The following is a 19,042-nucleotide window of genomic DNA, read 5'->3' as shown; positions in this document are numbered from 1 at the left end:
ACTCATAATATTGTGTATTTACTACAAACGGATGCCGTAGTAATTATTAAATGCTGTATTATTAGGGCCAGATGAACCCGGACCCAGGCCAAAAAGCCAAGGTCCATACATTTTGGAGGATATAAAAATTAATTAGAATCCCCCAAAAAGGGGAAGTGGTAAAATTTAGAGAAGCATTGTTTTGCACAGTTGTGGAATATTACGTATAAATAGGTTACAAGGGTGGAGTTGTTGGGGTGGAATGTTACAAGTCAGGGAATGCCTGGCTCCCAATGGCACTGGGGGGGTGGGGGGGTGGTGGTGAAATTAAAACGTGCCCGTCTGACAAAAAATGAAAGAAAATCTGGAGGGCAAAGGAAAAGAAATATCACCCCGATCATGGGCCAGAATAATGTCAAATACCGCTCCGTTTTTGAAACAATAGAATTTAACGAAACTACCTCATTTTCAATCTGTTCCACGGAGTCAAATATCTTTCAATGACAATAGACGCCGCGCCGACATGTGTGCACGTTTATTGGGAGGGGGTGACGCAAGACTTTACTTATTAGAATTAAGAGAAAATTAGTTTTTGTCAAAGTTCGATAGCCAAAAAAATTACCAGTTCCAAAGCCCACAGAAGTGCTAAACCTTCAAAAACAACAAGGATCAATTGCTCTTTTTCTTTCCTGATGTATCTACAATTAGCTTAGGTAGTTTGGGCGTAAACGCGTGCGGTTTTTTTTTTTATGACGGATACAAAATCTTAGAGGGGGTACAATCCCCCTTCGTAGTTGTAGGGTTAGGGTTAATTAATGTTTGGAGTGTGATCAAACTTACATACAATGTCAACTATCGTCTCCTTTATCATGTTTATGTATCCTTGTTAAAAACGAGAACATTTTCAGAGTGAATGAAAATAATTAACACAATTAGCAAGCCAATACGTTGGTACGTGTGAATTGCATTGTGCTATCGTATCATGTAAACAGCGAAACATGCGAAAGAATGCCACAGATCTATTCTTGGACCGTATTTAATATGTGACTAGGAACAGTAATTGTGCCAATATTTATGAAGGAGGATGCCCCATTTTTATCATGCCCACAATCGCAATTATATTGTTATTATTTATGCAACTTGAAGGAGATGCTTCTTGGGGTTGATTGGCAATTTTAGCATGTCTTAGAATGATTATTGGACAGATGCAAGTCTTGCTAAATGTTAATTTCTTTTACAAAAACGTCGTGCCTGAAACACAGAGAGAACAATTTTCAGAATCTCTAAAAACAACAACAACAACAACAACCAAAATATGCGGATGGTACGATAAACTTGTACAGGCTGTATAAAAATAATTGCTATTCATCCGCTGTTAGTGATTATGGACCGACTGCCATATCAAAATGCCGCCATTAGGAGCAACCTTATTTATAGATAAATGTTATGTGGTCCTAAAACGTTAAATACTGGGCATTTTAAGAGGATTCAATGTTGCATATAATGGAAGAAGCAAGCTTTTCAGTAAATAACCAAACTGATGGCTACCAATCATTTTGATACAGCCTGTATTTTGGGCCTATCGTGTTACTATACGGTCCACAACTTATAAGTTCCCCCTAATACTTTTTAGAATAAGTCAAAAAATATTTTACGAAATGTAAAAATGTAATAAGATATGTATAGCCCTATTTGTTTTACACATGTTGACCAATTTAGAGCGTCACACGTCATTGCGTTCAGTCACAATGGTTAATTGTGTAAGAAAATAGGCCGTTTTAAAAGTTGCACCTGAGTCCATAGCAGTCAGGTTTTCTTTAACAAACTCATGAATAGTCCTGGCCTACTCTAGTTGTTTGAGAGCTGACTCCTATGGACTCAGATGCAATTTATAACACTGTTTAAAACGGTCTCTTTTTTACATAATGAACCATTGTGACTGAACGCATGATGATGATTTCTTGAGGCTCATTGTAATTGTATATATTAGAACTTGTATGGTTTATAATGTTATTTTTATATCTATTTAAAAAAAGAATATTTTTTGGGGTATTTATGTAGTAATATATATAAAAAGCCTAAACCATAGCATAAATTGTTCATTGAGCTAATGCATATACGGAAGGTTATAAATAAATGTTGTAGTGTACCCTATAAAAATAAAGGAAAAGAACTATTTTGTTTACATTTTTGAAATACAGAATTAACATTGTAAATTACTTATGCGTCATTTTAATTCAGTAATATCATATGGAAAGGTTTCTACACAATAACGATTCTCTTATAAACTATCATACGCACAGTTTTCACCTCGATACACCTGAGCACACATTTTCGTACAAGAGCTTCCAAGCAGAGAACAGCAATCAGTGAATTGTCTCCGCACAGTCTTTGATTACACTACACAGTTGAGTGCATAGCAAATGTAAGAGCTGTGGAGCTTCTAGCTGAAAAATGGGTCTCTTTGATTGTTTTTTGTCGAAACCTCAAGTGTTCCCTTCATCCAATCAGAATTTTTTTTTATATCAAACAAAAGCTAACACTACCCCTAAAAACACTTTTCGTCACTGATTGGATGAAGGGAACACTTGAGGTTTCGACAAAAACCAATCAAAGAGACCCATTTTTTAGCTAGAAGCTTCACAGTTCCTACATTGCTATGCACTCAACCGTGTAGTGTAATCAAAGACTGTGGTTGAGACATTCGCTGCTTGTTGTTCTCTGTTTGGGACGAAAATGTGTGCTCAGGTGTATCGAGGTGGAAACTGCGCATGATGGTTTACAAGAGAATCGTTTTTGTATAGAAACCTTTCCATATGCTCTTGAATATTGCACTGCGAAATTTAAACATATCTATTGTATCATTTGTAAAATTTGTTATCAAATCCAAGTGAAAATTTGGTAAAATGATGTTAAACATACCTATGATGACGTTTCGTGCTACATCGTAACACTTTCTCAAATCGACTGACCAATTCTCCCAATCCTCGTCTGCTTCCTGTTGGAGCTTGACGTTGGTGGTGCTGTTTTGGGCTTTAGGAGCTGGTCATAGATATGCGGCAGGAAGTGATATCTATTGTATACTTAGATCAGGTAATTTCAAACCAAGCGATTATGCTTTTCACACCATTATAGCTCATTATGTAACAAACTGAAATGAAAATCGAAACTATTATTATTGTAAGTTTCTGATAAAGGGTACAAACAAAGATATCGACAATGACGTCAGTCAAGAGGTTAGGCAGGATAATAGGAAACCACGTGACCAAACCCAAAACTAATACTAAAACTCAATAATTATTTGAAACGACCAATTGAATGAATGCGGAAATTAAGAATAGGTGTTTCTAGTACATTGTGGCGTCTGACTCTACCTGAGAACCTAAAAGGGTTTGTCTCAGCGACTTTTTTGCAATCCTGTTTTAGGGCGTTTTTATTTAGCAACAACGCCACCCCAAGTTACATGCCTTACGAAATCGTACTTCTCTTCCTAAACCCCTAACCGATACTAACTACACCCTAACCCTGACCTAAAAATAAAAATTTAAAAAAATAATTCAAGCCCTTAACAACTTGCACAGTTCTGAAAAATCACGATCACGTGGCGCGCCGCCGTGGCGTGACAATGTAATGTTGTGGGTAATGTCAATGGTGCAAAATTCAGCACCCCAAATGTTGATGTGCGCCACTAATTTACCTATATTTTATCCTACATTTAAACGCGGGGTCCTGTGACAAACCTTTTTTATTTTGGCCATGCCATGCACTATTACAAATGAACAATGCAGATGAGGAAGTGGCAGGGCCTTGCTTTGAGGATGACGTCATTAGTGTCATTGCGGTCTCCCGGGGCCCAGACCGAACATTTTATTTCCTGTTAGTTTTCTCCACTACGTTTCACGCTTAGGACGAAATCAGTACCATAGAATTCAGAGGCAAGGTAACGTAAAATATGTGTACACTACTCAAAATGTTTAAATGATCAGAATCTGGCAATCTAAGCTTGATTTTACCTTCTTTATTTTTTTTGCTATTGGTGCCTAACAGTGGCATTATTTGGTAGTGCAAACTGTTGCCTATAAAACGCAACTTTTTTTTATTTTTTATTTATTTTTTTGGCAAAATGCTAATAAATAAATCTGATCCTGACCTTAAGTGTCTTTGATTAGTGTAATTTATCTGGTATAGTTAATACTGAATTTATACATTGACAAAGTGTATAAGTATAATACAGTTTACCAGATCATTGCTGAAGATTTATTCATTCGCCATGTTCGCATCAACTGAGCCAAGCTACCGTTCACCGGGCTGTAAACAACACGGCTATCAACAAACCAATTCGAACTAAAAACGAAGGTGAATTACTCACTGTGCTTCCTAACAGGAAACAGTCAGATGTGATGAGTTGCCAGTCTAATGAAACCACCAGTGTAGTGGTGCAACATCACTAAATCGTGAGTAAATCACCTTCGTTTGTAGTTGGAAATGTTCTTTAAACCAACAACATTCACAATTATTTTTTGCATCAACTTTTCATTCAAACGTTTTCGGTGAAGCGTTTGGTGTCATTTGCTGGGTATTTGATCCAAAGTGAAATCCAACGAGCCAAGTTATGGTCAGGATTTGGTCGGCCATATTTGGTTCCCCACATGCACCAAACAGGTTTTGTGAGTGCCCAATTGGGTGGATTAAACCCACTTAAAATTCGATGTTAGATTCTTTTGTGTTGTAAACTGTCATCATTCTTGTGTCTACGTGTAACACGGGTGATAGAATGCAGTTTAAAATACCCGCATCATTTCACATTTTAGGTGAGATAGCTGGGTCCCCGTCGCGGCTATGGCTGCCATTGTGGAGTAGGAATGCGTGAAATTGGATTCGTCTATAGCCTAAATATAATGTGATCTAGTATAGTAATCGATTTGTTTTACAATTATACAATCTCCTATATCGGTAAAATCAATTCCGTACCGGACATTCATGTCTCATAATGATACCTCAATTGCAGGTCAAGATCACTCAGACCTATATATATTTATAATAGGCGCTTGGAGTCCTAATAGGGAACAACCCAAACGTCCGATGAAGTCCCATAAACGAAAGTCCTTTAATTAGAGGGGGGGGGGGTCAAAATTTCGATTACGTTGGAAAATAATAATTAAAACATCGGTCAAAGTTAACCTTTTTTAAGGATTTGCTATATATTTTTTAAATTTTAGTATTGCCTGAAGTTCAAAAATTGTCTCTCCACAGTGGTGGCTTCAAAATGGTTTTAAATCAAACCAATATTATTATAATAATGTTTGAAATATAGGTCTATTAGGTCTACAAGATATATTGTTTTGTATTAAAAATTTACCTTGATTTCACTGGAAAAGCACATATATTATACATGGAACGAAATGTTAATATAAAATCGTGAGAAGTTCTGATGTGCAAGGTCGAAAATAATTAAAACTTATGACTGAAAATGTTCATCAGGACTGTTATTCTACCAATTTACCCCCCCCCCCCCCCCCCCCCCCCAAAAAAAGATTCCCACTAAGTACCCCAGGGCATGCAAACCACTGTTATCCTTCCTAGATATTACTTTTAAAGGAAGAAGAGATTTAAAAAAATACACATATCGAAACCTGATCCCACGCTAAAGTTTGTCCGCGTGTATGTTTGTTTAATCAAGCAACTAAAGAATATATTTTTCTTTCTCTTGATTGCTTATTTGTTTTAGGTAGCTATAGGTTGCACGTTCAGAACCGTCGAATAAATAAGAATATGATAATGGTCAGCAACCTGTTCATAGGTCAAGTTCAACTTGACTTGTGTAAGGTGGTTTCAAGTTTAATTAATTAGCAAATGGCTCAAGAATAATTTTTTCCCGAATTTTATAATTGTAGTAACTTATCAAACTGGTATAATTTAGTTTCACAATTCGTTTGTTTTCAGATATTTGATATCGGGAGGTAAAATGGCTGGCGACTTTAATTCAGCATTTGACAGTTTAGTCTACGGAAACACAGACCATTTACCGATACAGGAGTCAAACATTGTGAGAATTTTCATGAGCTCCACTTTTACAGGTAGGTCTATATTTCGGTGTGTCAAGTACAGTTAGTTATAGACGAATCCAATTTCACGCATTCCTACACCTCAATGGCAGCCATATTTGGGTCCCCGTCGGCTCCATCTCACCTAAAATGTGAAATGATGCGGCCTTGGAGGGTATTTTAAACTGCATTCTATCACCCGTGTTACACGTAGACAAAAGAATGATGACAGTTTGGTGCTGCGGGGACCCAGTCAAAGGCCGACCAAATCCTGACCATGACTTTGCTCGTTGGATTCTTCTATAGGTTATGGAACTGCAGCTGAAATTAGTATACAGTGCGCAAAAAAAGTAGGGTACCAGTTATGTTCACCCATGTACATGTATAGCCTAAACAAAGACCAATATGTCAAAATTAAAACAACCAGCCAATACCTGTACTCTTTTAGCTCTGATTTTGTTGAAATTGGTTAAAAATTAAAGAAACGGTGATCTAAAACCTAATAAAGGAACTAAATCAAAAGTTGCACTTTTACATTCTAATCATTGAAAGCACGACGTATAAATAGCAGTAATTGCATAAGGAATGAGTCACATTTACATGCAACATTTACTTACATGTTCTTTTTGCATGACTGTTTGAAATGGACGACATTTTATGTTATGCGTAAGTTTTATAAAATTCAATTTTCCAAATATACCAGGTCACCTTCATTTAAACGGTGATGTTTTGCATGAAGGTTTAGGCTTTTTAAAAATATTGAAAAATCGACTGAGTACAAAAAATGTGGTTAGAAATTGATGGATTAAAAAAAGAAGCATTTTCTAAAGTTACGTTAGAAGCAATGTACGTTATGCATTGGCTTAGGAATATTTTCAACATGGGGGGGGGGCTGAAATTTGAAAACATTTTGGTGGGCCACCCTAGAGGTGTCCGAGGGGTTTTCCCCTAGGAGTCAGAAAATTTTGCAAAATATAGGTCACAAACACCCATTTTCCCTCTATTTTATCACAAATTTTTAACTTCACCAAGGATTATTGGGGGGGGGGGGGGCTGAAAGGTATTCCAGCCTGAGCCCAAGCCCCCCGGTTCCTAAACCCATGTTATGTTATGATTAAATAAATTCATGTTACATTTTAAAACCAAAATCGATCTAAATATATATATCTTTTTAAGATACGGTTTACGAACGTAACAGATTGATGAAAGACATCTTCCCGGAGTTGAGAAAGTATTGTCAAAGCAAAGGTGTAGAATTTGAAGTCGTTGATATGAGATGGGGCGTACGAGATGACGCAACTTCCGATCACTTGACCTCTGAACTTTGTATGAGAGAAATAGAAAACTGCAAAAGACTATCAATGGGACCATGCTTTGTGGTAAGGTTGGTTACGATATAAACCTTTTTGAAATATGGCGGGCACAAAAGGAGAGGACGTACTTTGAAGTGAGTAATCTTTTGTATGCTTCTCAGCTGACAAAAGATTACTCACTTCAAAGTACGTCCTCTCCTTTTGTGCCCGCCATATTTCAAAAAGGCTTATTGAGTTGGGCATTAAAAACTTTTGAGGTGTTTAAGGGATCGGATAGCATCATTTTCTTATGGAACATTATAATTTAGATTGATGATGTTGCACTAAACCCTTACACGTTTAACTTTAAACGCTGAATTCATTGGGTCCCACAAAAAACATGTGTAAACGTTGCTATCCGAGCCCTTAACAGTATTGAAAAGTCTTGTAAAATAATAACTAACCTCGTTCAGCCATCAATTATCATTCAATGAGATAAACAATGTATATCGTTTTCATTTCTAAAATCCTACGTATGCGTATCCTCAATGAATTCAGCGTTTAAAGCTAAACGTTTAACATGATCAATCTAATAATGTTCCATAAACACTATATGGATCTAATACCGTAATTATCAGTGAACAAGCAGCTGCTAAAGCACGCTGGCTGTGTCATATAATTTTTAAACTGATGATGACTCTATCATGAGTGACGTCGTATTGCATGGCCTCTATTGCGTTGGTGAGTTGCCTGGGTGTGTTACAAGTGAGTGGTTGAGTAAGAGTGTGGTATGTAGAGAGGGTGAGTGAGTAGGGGTGAGTGGGTGAGTGATTGATTGTGTGAGTGAATTAGCGAGTAAATGAGTAATAGTTATGTCTTCAATATTTAGTCTACCACCAACGCAAATGAACCATTCTGTTCCCTCATCTCAAGGGTTTCCTGGGCAACAAGTACGGCTACCGACCTTTCCCCCCGATAATTCCTTCAAGTGAATTTAAGAAGCTCCGTCAACTCGTCCAGGGAGATGTTGATCCAGAAGCCATCTCTCTGTTAGATGAATGGTTCCTACAAGATACCAATGCCGTGCCACCTGTACACGTGCTTCAACCGATTACAACCAAGCTTGAAAACTTCAACAATGAAGAGAATCCGGATCTTCAGCGGGCAGATAGGTCCAGATGGTGGCAAGTGTTTGAGACGTTACAGAGGACATTGCAACTTGCGGCTACCAAGGCTCAAAGTAAAGGGCTCTATGAGGCACAGCAGATGCATAAATACTTTCAATCTGGTAAGTAGATGGCTCAATACTGATGCGACCAAGGGGATGTGATGCTTCATAATAATAAACGTAATGAACGCAGAAGGTGAATCTATACACCCTCTACGGACGACATGACCCACACAGGGGTGCAAACTTCAAATGGAGTCACCCAATCAGGTAACTTAATTTGAAATACATACTCCCTGTACAGCTGTAAGGGAGATTAAGGTCATGTCTTCCATAGCCCAATAGTTTTGAAGAATTTCAACCGCTCAACCATTAAGGTGGTACTACACCCCTGGCCAATTTTGTGCCTATTTTTGCATTTTCTCAAAAATTATAGCGCATTGGTGACAGGTAAGATATGTATATTATAGGGGCAAAGACTACAACTACTGCACTGAAAATTCAGCAACCCAAGACAAGTAGTTATTGATTTATTGATCAAATACTGGTTTTCCCTCATTTTTGACTGCAACTTCACAACTGCTGTCTGTGCCGAAATAAAATTTCCAGTGCAGTAGTTGTAGTCCTTGCCCCTATAATATACATATCTTACTTGTCACCAATGCGCTATAATTTTTGAGAAAAATGCAAAAATAGGCACAAAATTGGACAGGGGTGTAGATGTGGTACCCCCTTAAGGTCATAAATAGATTTGAATAATTTCAACCGCGCAACCATTAAGAAGCCATTCATTCATTCCTCCAGTAATCATGTTTATTTTCTTTCAACATTAAAAAGAAACAATGAAAAATTTTAAAAAAAGTTTAGCCTTTCCTACCTTAACTGTCATTTTCCATTGATTGTCTATTGTACAGTCACCGAACACGAATTTCGCCAGGCTCTTCAAGATAACCAAAATGTCCTGGATAACTGCCTCTTTTTTATTCGTGAAATCGATAACTTGCAAGATGATGTGAAAAACAAGGAAGCCAGGAATTATGTGGATATAACCGATGATGGGTATGTGCAATAAACATGATAAAAGACACAGAGATAAAGATAAGTATGAGTAGCTAGCAAAACTATTACGTGGTTGTTGTGTTTTACCTGGTCTGACAAAGCTGATATCAGTATGTATGTGATTTGATTCGAATCAGGAGGGTGCCTGTTCATAGGGGCAATGTCGGGAACTACGTCACGCTATTGTTCGACCTAGACTACAGGTGGTGTATGACGTGCATTCCCTAAATTCAGTAAATTTTCATCGTCAACCGTGTAATTGAATGGGATTATTTTGAAATTTTAAAACGCTTGAAATATCACAAACAAATAGGCCTATGTTGATAAATAATATAAATACAAGCTAAAACCGTTGGGGTTCGATAATGAACCCCACAAAATTAACCGAGTATATGGAAAATGCCATACGGCCGGGCGGTTTCAAGAGTTGCCGGCTCGATCGTGTCATCCGCCGCCTGCTAGACTACATCATTTTTAACGCATGCGTGTCCCGACGTCAATACAGCTTTAGTCTCCTCCACCTTCGCAACACGGTACGTGGAGTGACTGGAATCACACTGACGGCAAAGGAGAATACTAGCTGGTCAGACAGTTTAATTCTATCAAGCATATAATACCTGAACAATCACCGTCATTTAATCGATTTACTACAGAATATATTGTATACTCAAAATATAATTTAAAATTGTAAACCTTAAATATATTTGTGTACTAAAGTATATCGACACGTGAATAACATCATGTAGGAAACAAAATGGCCGCCAATCCGCCTATTGTCTAGACCTAGGCTACATCTTCCGGTTTGGTTACGTCATTTCTGATGCCCATCCCGATTGATCCCTGTCCGAATTGTATCCAACGGCCTTTTTTTTGTAACCACTAAGTTGTGCGTTTTAAGAAAACATGTTTCGTGATTACAAAAGTGAAGGAATTCGGTCGATTCACAATACAATACAATACAATGCGCCTCCAGCGGTTGCCAGGAGAGGCAATGCATCATGGTACAAAGCTCGGTAAAAGGTGGATATCAATGTGATGATATTACACGCAAATGCACACTAAAACAGCAAGTAACAATTACAGCAGATCCATTTTCTATCATTTGATCACACGGAAACCTTCGTGGAATTGTTTCAACTCTATTTTTTATCACATTCGCGTGAAAATCCATTGGTGGCTAGAACGTCGATGTTGTAATAGGCCCTGGATGTCGAAAATAATTGGACTGGCAAGAGCAACCGCTGGCGGCGCATCGTATTGTTAATCGCGAGAATTGATACAAATCACAACAAAACAAAGTTATATAAATTCACAGTGATGTTTTGTTTTACAGATCACCAGACACAGATGCACTGACGTTGCTCCATAATTTAAAGACGGATTTCCTTCCGTCGATAATCCCACCTGAGTCTATACACAAATACAATGTACCTTGGACACCCAATGGAATTGACCCGAGCCATCCTCCTCATGTAGAATATCTTGATGACTTCTGTAATACCTTCCGCAAAGGTATAATGGATTTGATCGATATGGGTTTGAAGAAAAGATCTGAAGCTGCTGATCCCATCAAGAAACAACTCTACACCGAGATGCTGCAGCATGCTACTTTCTGTGCAACAAAATGCAGGTCAGTTTGCTGTTATTTAAAACTGTTCACATCTTTATTTTGGGGAGTATTCTAGAGATAAAAACAAATACTGGTTTATCCATTACTCCTTGCTGGTTCTAACAGGACTGCAATGCCGGAGGTAAAATGACGCGTAAATCTATGCGTTGTTCGTCAAAATTTCAAAAAATTTTATACAAAATAATTTCAGAATGGTAAATTTATTTTTATGATCATTATTTGGATGAGTACAAACAAGCCTAGTATTGGTTCAGTGGTTATTAAGATAGCTCTTGATATTAGAGAGATTGCGATGTTCCAAACGCAGCACGTGGAACGTACGTTTTCACGTACGTTTTTACGTACGTTAATACGGTCTTAAATATTGATAGTCTCGGTTCCAAACTGGATTGTGCTCATTCGTCACGAAGGAAAACAAGTCAGCTGGAATGAAGACTAATATTTGATCTAATCTAATCTAGGTCGATAGAGGGCATAGTGGTTAAAAAATAACAGTAAGCTGAGTCTCTGCCTAATTCAAACAGGCCGCTTTTGATTTTGACTAAAATTTTGACCTACATGCTGATTAAACTTAATTGTTTTTTGTGCTCCTCAAATATTATAGTTGCCCAAAAACATATATATTGGTAGATTAAAGATCACTACATCCATACTTTCAAAATGAGACTTTTTCGTCCTGAAAATTGGGCGCGTTGCATGGACTTAGGCATGAGATAAAATCAGTATATTTCAACGTAGCATGTGCGTTTCATTCTACGTTGGAATCCAAAATGGGAAATCGCAATGTCATGTTTTGTACGCAAAGTATCACACACATTTCAATGTGCAATCTCTGCGTCTGAATATTGCGTTTAAATTTAGTCCATTTTTAACACATCGCTGTATCTTTATTATAATGATTTGTTAGAAACAAAAAGGATCATAATAATAATTAGACTTTCCTTCGTATGTTCATTATCTTTGACTGTCTTTAACATATTGTGGAATGGACACATTTTGTGCATTTTCAACGATGTATCTACGTCGATTTCGCACGTGGAATATCTTCAAAATAGCTAAATACGTGACCTCGCTTCGATACAGGAGAGTGGTTTTGAATAGATCAACGTACGTCCGATGTCTACGTTTGGAAATCGCAATGTCTCTATTTTGAGAAAATTTCTCAAAACCTTTAGGGACTTTTAGGTTTAATGCGGGCACGCAGAGCATTAAACGACCTATATAGTATACAGAACCAGATACTTAACCGTTTACTATTAAACAGTTATTATTACACAATACGGTGAAACTATACGCCTCAGTTAAACTATGCATTTCTGTATTATCTACCTTTCATGATGCTCTATTTTGCGTAGTACGTTTTGTGGCCGTGAAGATCTTCTTGCATCAATGCATGGCTATGTGACACAGAAACCAGGAAAACCTTTGGTGGTACACGGTGTATCTGGATCTGGAAAGACTTCAGCCATGGCAATGCTGGTAAAGAATGTTAGAGATTGGCTAGGAGAGAACTATGTCGTTGTGTTCAGATTTCTAGGAACATCTGCACAAAGTTCAACCATTCACGAGACACTACAGAGTGTAACGAGGCAGGTATGTGGTCATGTTAAATGGACAGTTAGGAATGTTTTGTACAAAACACGAGTGCCTAACTATTCAATTCAATTCAATTTTATTCATCATTCATCATAAAGCAATAAAACAATAACATGGTACATTATAAAGTTTAAGTTGAGTTCAGTTACATTAGAACTATAGAAACATTATAAAGTTAAGCACTATATTCAGTGTGGGTGACACGCTGTCACTAAAAACTAAAACCTAAGTTGGTCGCTGCTGCGCGGCTCGATGACTGCTTCGCGCGCTGAAACCAGTTCTATGCCTAATTGCTCCATTGTGCTAAATCATCAATATGCAGGACAGTTTGATCGTGATATCTTGCGCGAGAACTATACCAAACTAGCTAGTTTTTGACTAATCTATGAAAGTAATGAAGTATATTGCCAAGCTTATTTATGCTCATATTTCAAGACAAATGTAACCTGGTAACCATGAGTTTTAATTAACGACCTAATTATATTCAATTAAAATCCCAAATATACTCTATTTCAGATATGTTTCGCTTATGGTGCTGAACAACCATCATCAAATGATCTTGAAGACTACACAGAACTAGTACAAACATTCCGCTATCTACTGACTACATTGCCCTCGAAGGAGAAACCACTTTTCATCATGTTAGATAGTATAGATCAACTAACAAGCAATAACGATGCGCACGCCATGCATTGGTTGCCAAAAAGCTTCCCTGAACATGTCCAGATAGCCATCTCCATGCTTCCTGATGTTAACCGTTGCCTCAACAACATACGCCTTACTTTGAGAGACGAACATTGTTACATCGAGATGCCTCCAATACCAAAAGAGACCGGGCTGCAGATCATGGAAGGGTGGTTAAAACTTCGCAACAGGACGCTGACAGAGGAACAAAAGTGCATTGTCTCCAAAGCCTTTCAAAGATGTCCACAACCTCTCTTTTTGAAGATTTTGTTCGAGAGCTTTGTTTACTGGAGGTCATACTTGAAACCAGAGGATATCAATCTTCCAACAAATGCACGGGAAGCAATAACGCAGCTTGTTGAGAAGATGGAACGCAAACATGGGAAGGTGTTTGTTGAGCACTGCCTCGGATACGTCACAGTATCAAGAAATGGTATATCTGATGCAGAATTAGAAGACGCTTTCTCCTGTGATGACGATGTGATGAATGATGTCTACCAATACTGGGACCCACCTGTGGAGACCGTTGTCAGAATTCCACCATCACTCTGGAAAAGAATGCGCCATGACATTGAGGAATTCTTTGTCGAACGGCAGGCCGTTGGTAAAAGAGTTGTGTCCTGGTATCATCGACAATTTTGGGAGGCTTCAGAAGAGAGGTACTTGAAGAAAGATACCAACAAAGTTGACCGACATCGATTGCTAGCAGAAATGTACATGGGTGAATACAGTGAAGGTACCATAAGACCAATCACATTACGAAAGCGAAAGAAAACCTTTGACAATGCTGATCGGAAAGCAGCTCTTCAACCATTAGAGTTCGGTAAAGATATGTTCAACCAACGAAAGCTACAAGAACTACCGGGGCACTTGGCCGACGCCTACATGGAACACGAACTAATCGAAAATTGTCTCGGAAACTTCGACTGGGTTCTTGCTAAACTTCAGGCATTCTCTTTTCTCGAGCTAATGTACGACTTTCAAACCACCAATCCTGAAATGCTGTTCTTAAAGGAAACCATGTATTTGGCTAGTAGCATCTTGAAGGCTGATCCGTGTTCCTTAGCAGGGCAGATAATCGGTCGACTTGGGAATTATAGTACAGACCAGTATCCATTACTCAAGAAGTTTGTTGGTCAAGCACGAATTTGGGTGACCAAAAACCCGATGCCACTGATAATACCTCGAGCTCCTTGTCTAATGCCGCCAGGAGGACCACTTAAGGTGACATACGCTGGTCATCCTTCCCGAGTCCTGAAAGTGGCATGTACCAGGTCTGGAAAGATTATGGTCTCTGCGTGTGAAGATTCTATGGGCCAACCGATGACCAATGTTTGGGATCTCGATACATCAGAGCTTGTCCATACTCTTCAACTGCTAGACACTGAATCCGCAATTGATGCACAGATGGTCTTGGTACTCACACCCGATGACAGGAATGTGATATTTGGGCACACAAAGTTGGGCGTGTTTGATTTAGTGAGCGGAGAGTGTCAGCGGGTGCTAAGAAATGACAACGAATGTGGGATAAGCTGTCTTCGAGTAAGTGAGGATGGTTATAACTTAGTAGCGTGCTCAAAGGAAGAGGCGAAAGTTTATGTGTGGCGTAACAGCGAAGAAGACGAGCGACCGATGGTAATTGAACGAAATAGTAACGTCTCGTTTGTTGAATTCAAAGGCAACAGTTTGCTCGCAACGGCTTGTAACGATGGTGATCTCAGCATAATATCCCTGGATACTGCACAGACGACTTGGGAAAGCTCAACGAACAATGGTGATGTCACAGGCTTCACTCTTTCACTGGATACATCCCGGCTTATAGTAGGTACTTCTGACAACAAGATCAGAACTTGGAATACAGATTCGGAGTCATCGGAACCAGAGCATACTCTTAGTGGTCACAAGAAGCCCCCAGAACAGCTGGTACCTGTTTCCGACCGAATTCTCATCTCCCGCGCACTAGAGCCAACTGTCTTTGTTTGGGACATTGTAGAAGGCACGAATTTACAGAAGCTCAAAGGTCATGATGGTAATGTCACTTGTTTATGGCAAATACCATCTTCGTTGGCAGATTTTGGTAGTCATCCGTTGCTAGTGTCTGGATCCAAAGATGACTTCGTGAAAATCTGGGATGTGAATTCGGGCAAGTGTCTCAACACGCTTGAAGGCCATTCTTCTTGGATTTCAGATGTAACAGTTGTGAAGGCTGAAGACGGTGCCAGAGTTCTTTCTGCCTGCAATGATAAGACAGTCAAGATGTGGATTCCTCTGCAGCAAAACGTAAGTGATTTTAATTATACGCCATCTCTTTCATTTGTTTTATTTTATTATATCAACCAAAATTTGCTAGTAGTACAAATTAACTTAAGTACATTTTGTGTTGGTTAGTTGTGCGAATACTGATGCTGTTTAAAACAAAGTCATGTAAGAGTAGAAATAGTTTGTTAATTGTTATACAGGTTTAATAGAAATGTTTATAACATAAAATTTTCTCTCTGCTTCTTCTTTTTCTTTATGTTCAAAACAGATAACAAAGAATGATCGTCACGAAGGTCCTCCTCTGGCAGTGGTGATTACTGATGACGCCCAGTATGCCGTGACAAGTGCTCAGAATGACTCCACCAAGTTTTGGCTATGTCAAGATGGTGTGTGCACACATTCCGTAATTCAAGATGCAGCTTCACTCCTCGTTTGCCATGACAACCGACACGTGATTGGTGGAACACCAAACGGGGGTCTATTTTGTTGGGACGTCGCATCAGGGAGCGAAGATTGGACATTGCCTACTGCTCATGAGAAATCCATAACCCAACTGTGTTGGGGTGGAGATCACCAACTGGTTACAGGCTCAGCTGACAAAACCATAAAACTGTGGGATTTGGGAACAAACGCAGGTGAGAATACAACCATGGCTGCTGCTATGTCTGGTCATGCGTCAGATATCACGTGTCTAGCTGCGGCAACCAATCGCAAGCCACCACTTATCGTTTCTGCTGGGAAAGATGGAGAAGTGCGCATCTGGAATTACCGAGGTGCATGTTTGAAGGTGGTATCACACGCCAAAGGTGTTAATAGTTTATCGATATCCAGTAGTAATCGATATCTGGCATCTGGAGCAAAGGATTCGGTGGTATCGGTTTGGTCTCTGGATAACCCCACGCTTGGAGAGATGGTGGCAAGTCAAAAGATTTACAAAGATTCTGTCACGTTTGTCCTTTTTACCAATGATGAGAAGCATCTGATATCTGGCGCACATCAGGGGAAGAAGCATTTGCATGTCTGGAAGTACCTCAGCAAGGATCAGGATCATGGAAGGTATTTATGTCAGTAATTATTGTTGTACATAATAAAAAATCATCGTATAATCTTATCTTGTCACGTTAACAATGATGGCGAAGTCATTGCTTATAGCAATGAAGTCGCAAAAACAAAACAAAACAAAACAAAGTTAAAAGGAGCTGTTGGAAACTGCTTATTCGTAAAATAGCCTAATTAGTTAAATTAAAATTTGGTTAATGCACTGATAATTCTATGAACAACAAAACAAGATGTAGTTGAAACTATCTCAAAAATCGTAAGAGTTTACATAGCGTTCGAATATTATTATACATGGTAAGAAACTACCGTAAAAACTCGATAGTTAGCATATGTGCTTACTATCGAGCGCTTTTAAAACATGTAAACATGAAGAGCCCCATCCACAAAACTGTAAATGGTTTTGAGGAAATCATCGATATACATAGTTATATACAAACAAGTAAACCTGCAAATATGTGTCTCAACCCCATTAGTTCAGTTGGCAAATCGCCGGACTTTGGTACAATGTCATGTTTTCAAAAGCGCTTGATAGTAAGCACATATGCTAACTATCGGGGTTTTACGGTATGCTTACACCATGCTACCATCGTTTGATTACTACAGATATCTATCAGGTCATCACCATGCTGTAATGGCAGGCTACCTAACAAAGGATGGTAAACATCTTATAACTTCGTCTCGTGATTGCACCATCAAAGTTTGGCACCTGCCTACTGCTGAGTTGACGGCTTCCTTTGATTGCCAATCTCAGATCAAGTTCTTTGGCTTCGCTGAAGTTGCTGTCAATCGTTACCTTGCAATCGCACTTACTAAAGTGTCAGTTCCAATCCTTGATATTCTGATTTCTGGAGTGAAACCATACGAAGGGTAAGTCAGCGAATTAAATAATGTCATTCTTATTCTAGTTACATAATTATTATAGCCGCTACGCACAGACACAACGCCTAGACGTTGATCCACAAGCCTCAGCACACTTTACCGGTTGTCGCTGACCACTACGGCCCCAAATCATGCCATAAACCATTTAACAACTCGGGGACTTTGCCGTTTCAAGAGCGCATACCCTAGACATTCGACAAATAACCTTCGCAACCAGGATCAGCTCCCCGAGTTTCGTACGGGTTTTCCACATGAGCGTACTGATCACAGCTTCGTCATTGATGATAAACAATGGAGCTACTAAATTACCTAAAGCTCAATTGTGACTTATCTTTTTTTTCTTTTCCAAAGGCATTTAGAAGATCAATGTAATGAGTCTTCAAATAACCCGAAGGAAGCCGCTTCACCTGGCACAAACCTGCCTGCTGAATCATCCCTAGATGCTGCAGCCGAACCGGTATCATCTCATGGAAAGAGGAAAAGAAAAGACAAACGTAAAGGACCCAAGACATGCGAAGTGTCTTAAAGGTCTATGTGTGTGAGTGAGTCAGTGAGTCAGACAAACGTAAAGGACCCAAGACATGCCAAGTGTCTTGAAGGTCTATGTGTGTGAGTGAGTCAGTGAGTCAGACAAACGTAAAGGACCCAAGACATGCCAAGTGTCTTAAAGGTCTATGTGTGTGAGTGAGTCAGTGAGTCAGACAAACGTAAAGGACCCAAGACATGCCAAGTGTCTTGAAGGTCTATGTGTGTGCGTGAGTCAGTGAGTCAGACAAACGTAAAGGACCCAAGACATGCCAAGTGTCTTGAAGGTCTATGTGTGTGAGTGAGTCAGTGAGTCAGACAAACGTAAAGGACCCAAGACATGCCAAGTGTCTTGAAGGTCTATGTGTGTGAGTGAGTCAGTGAGTCAGACAAACGTAAAGGACCCAAGACATGCTAAGTGTCTTGAAGGTCTATGTGTGTGAGTGAGTCAGTGAGTCAGACAAACGTAAAGGACCCAAGACATGCGAAGTGTCTTAAAGGTCTATGTGTGTGAGTGAGTCAGTGAGTCAGACAAACGTAAAGGACCCAAGACATGCCAAGTCTCTTAAAGGTCTATGCGTGTGAGTGAGTGAGTCAGTGAGTCAGACAAACGTAAAGGACCCAAGACATGCCAAGTGTCTTGAAGGTCTATGTGTGTGAGTGAGTCAGACAAACGTAAAGGATCCAAGACATGCCAAGTGTCTTAAAGGTCTATGTGTGTGAGTGAGTCAGTGAGTCAGACAAACGTAAAGGACCCAAGACATGCCAAGTGTCTTGAAGGTCTATGTGTGTGAGTGAGTCAGTGAGTCAGACAAACGTAAAGGACCCAAGACATGCGAAGTGTCTTGAAGGTCTATGCGTGTGAGTG

At 39.2% G+C, this 19,042-nt stretch overlaps 1 protein-coding gene across 1 annotated transcript; it reads left to right on the top strand.

Annotated features, from left to right (window-relative positions):
• The first annotated feature begins 5,926 nt into the window (after positions 1-5,926).
• LOC140155470 (NACHT domain- and WD repeat-containing protein 1-like) lies at positions 5,927-18,336 on the top strand. Its single transcript, XM_072178333.1, has 10 exons — positions 5,927-6,056; positions 7,200-7,402; positions 8,249-8,603; positions 9,398-9,542; positions 10,876-11,172; positions 12,528-12,765; positions 13,285-15,732; positions 15,980-16,767; positions 17,374-17,637; positions 18,001-18,336. The coding sequence occupies exons 1-10, from the start codon at positions 5,945-5,947 to the stop codon at positions 18,173-18,175; spliced, it is 5,025 nt and encodes a 1,674-aa protein (XP_072034434.1). The 5' UTR covers positions 5,927-5,944; the 3' UTR covers positions 18,176-18,336.
• The last annotated feature ends 706 nt before the right edge of the window (positions 18,337-19,042 follow it).

The sequence above is a fragment of the Amphiura filiformis genome, chromosome 6, assembly GCF_039555335.1.
Source record: "Amphiura filiformis chromosome 6, Afil_fr2py, whole genome shotgun sequence".
Classification (NCBI taxonomy): Eukaryota; Metazoa; Echinodermata; class Ophiuroidea; order Amphilepidida; family Amphiuridae; genus Amphiura; species Amphiura filiformis.
The sequence above is the reverse complement of the archived record's forward strand: the minus strand, read 5'-3'. Positions and strand labels throughout refer to the sequence as shown.

Coding starts and splice junctions, on each gene's coding strand:
- LOC140155470 (XM_072178333.1), top strand. CDS start 5,945: ATGGCTGGCGACTTTAATTCAGCATTTGACAGTTTAGTCTACGGAAAC. Junction 6,057..7,199: donor CATGAGCTCCACTTTTACAG/GTAGGTCTATAT, acceptor TATCTTTTTAAG/ATACGGTTTACGAACGTAAC. Junction 16,768..17,373: donor AAGGATCAGGATCATGGAAG/GTATTTATGTCA, acceptor TGATTACTACAG/ATATCTATCAGGTCATCACC.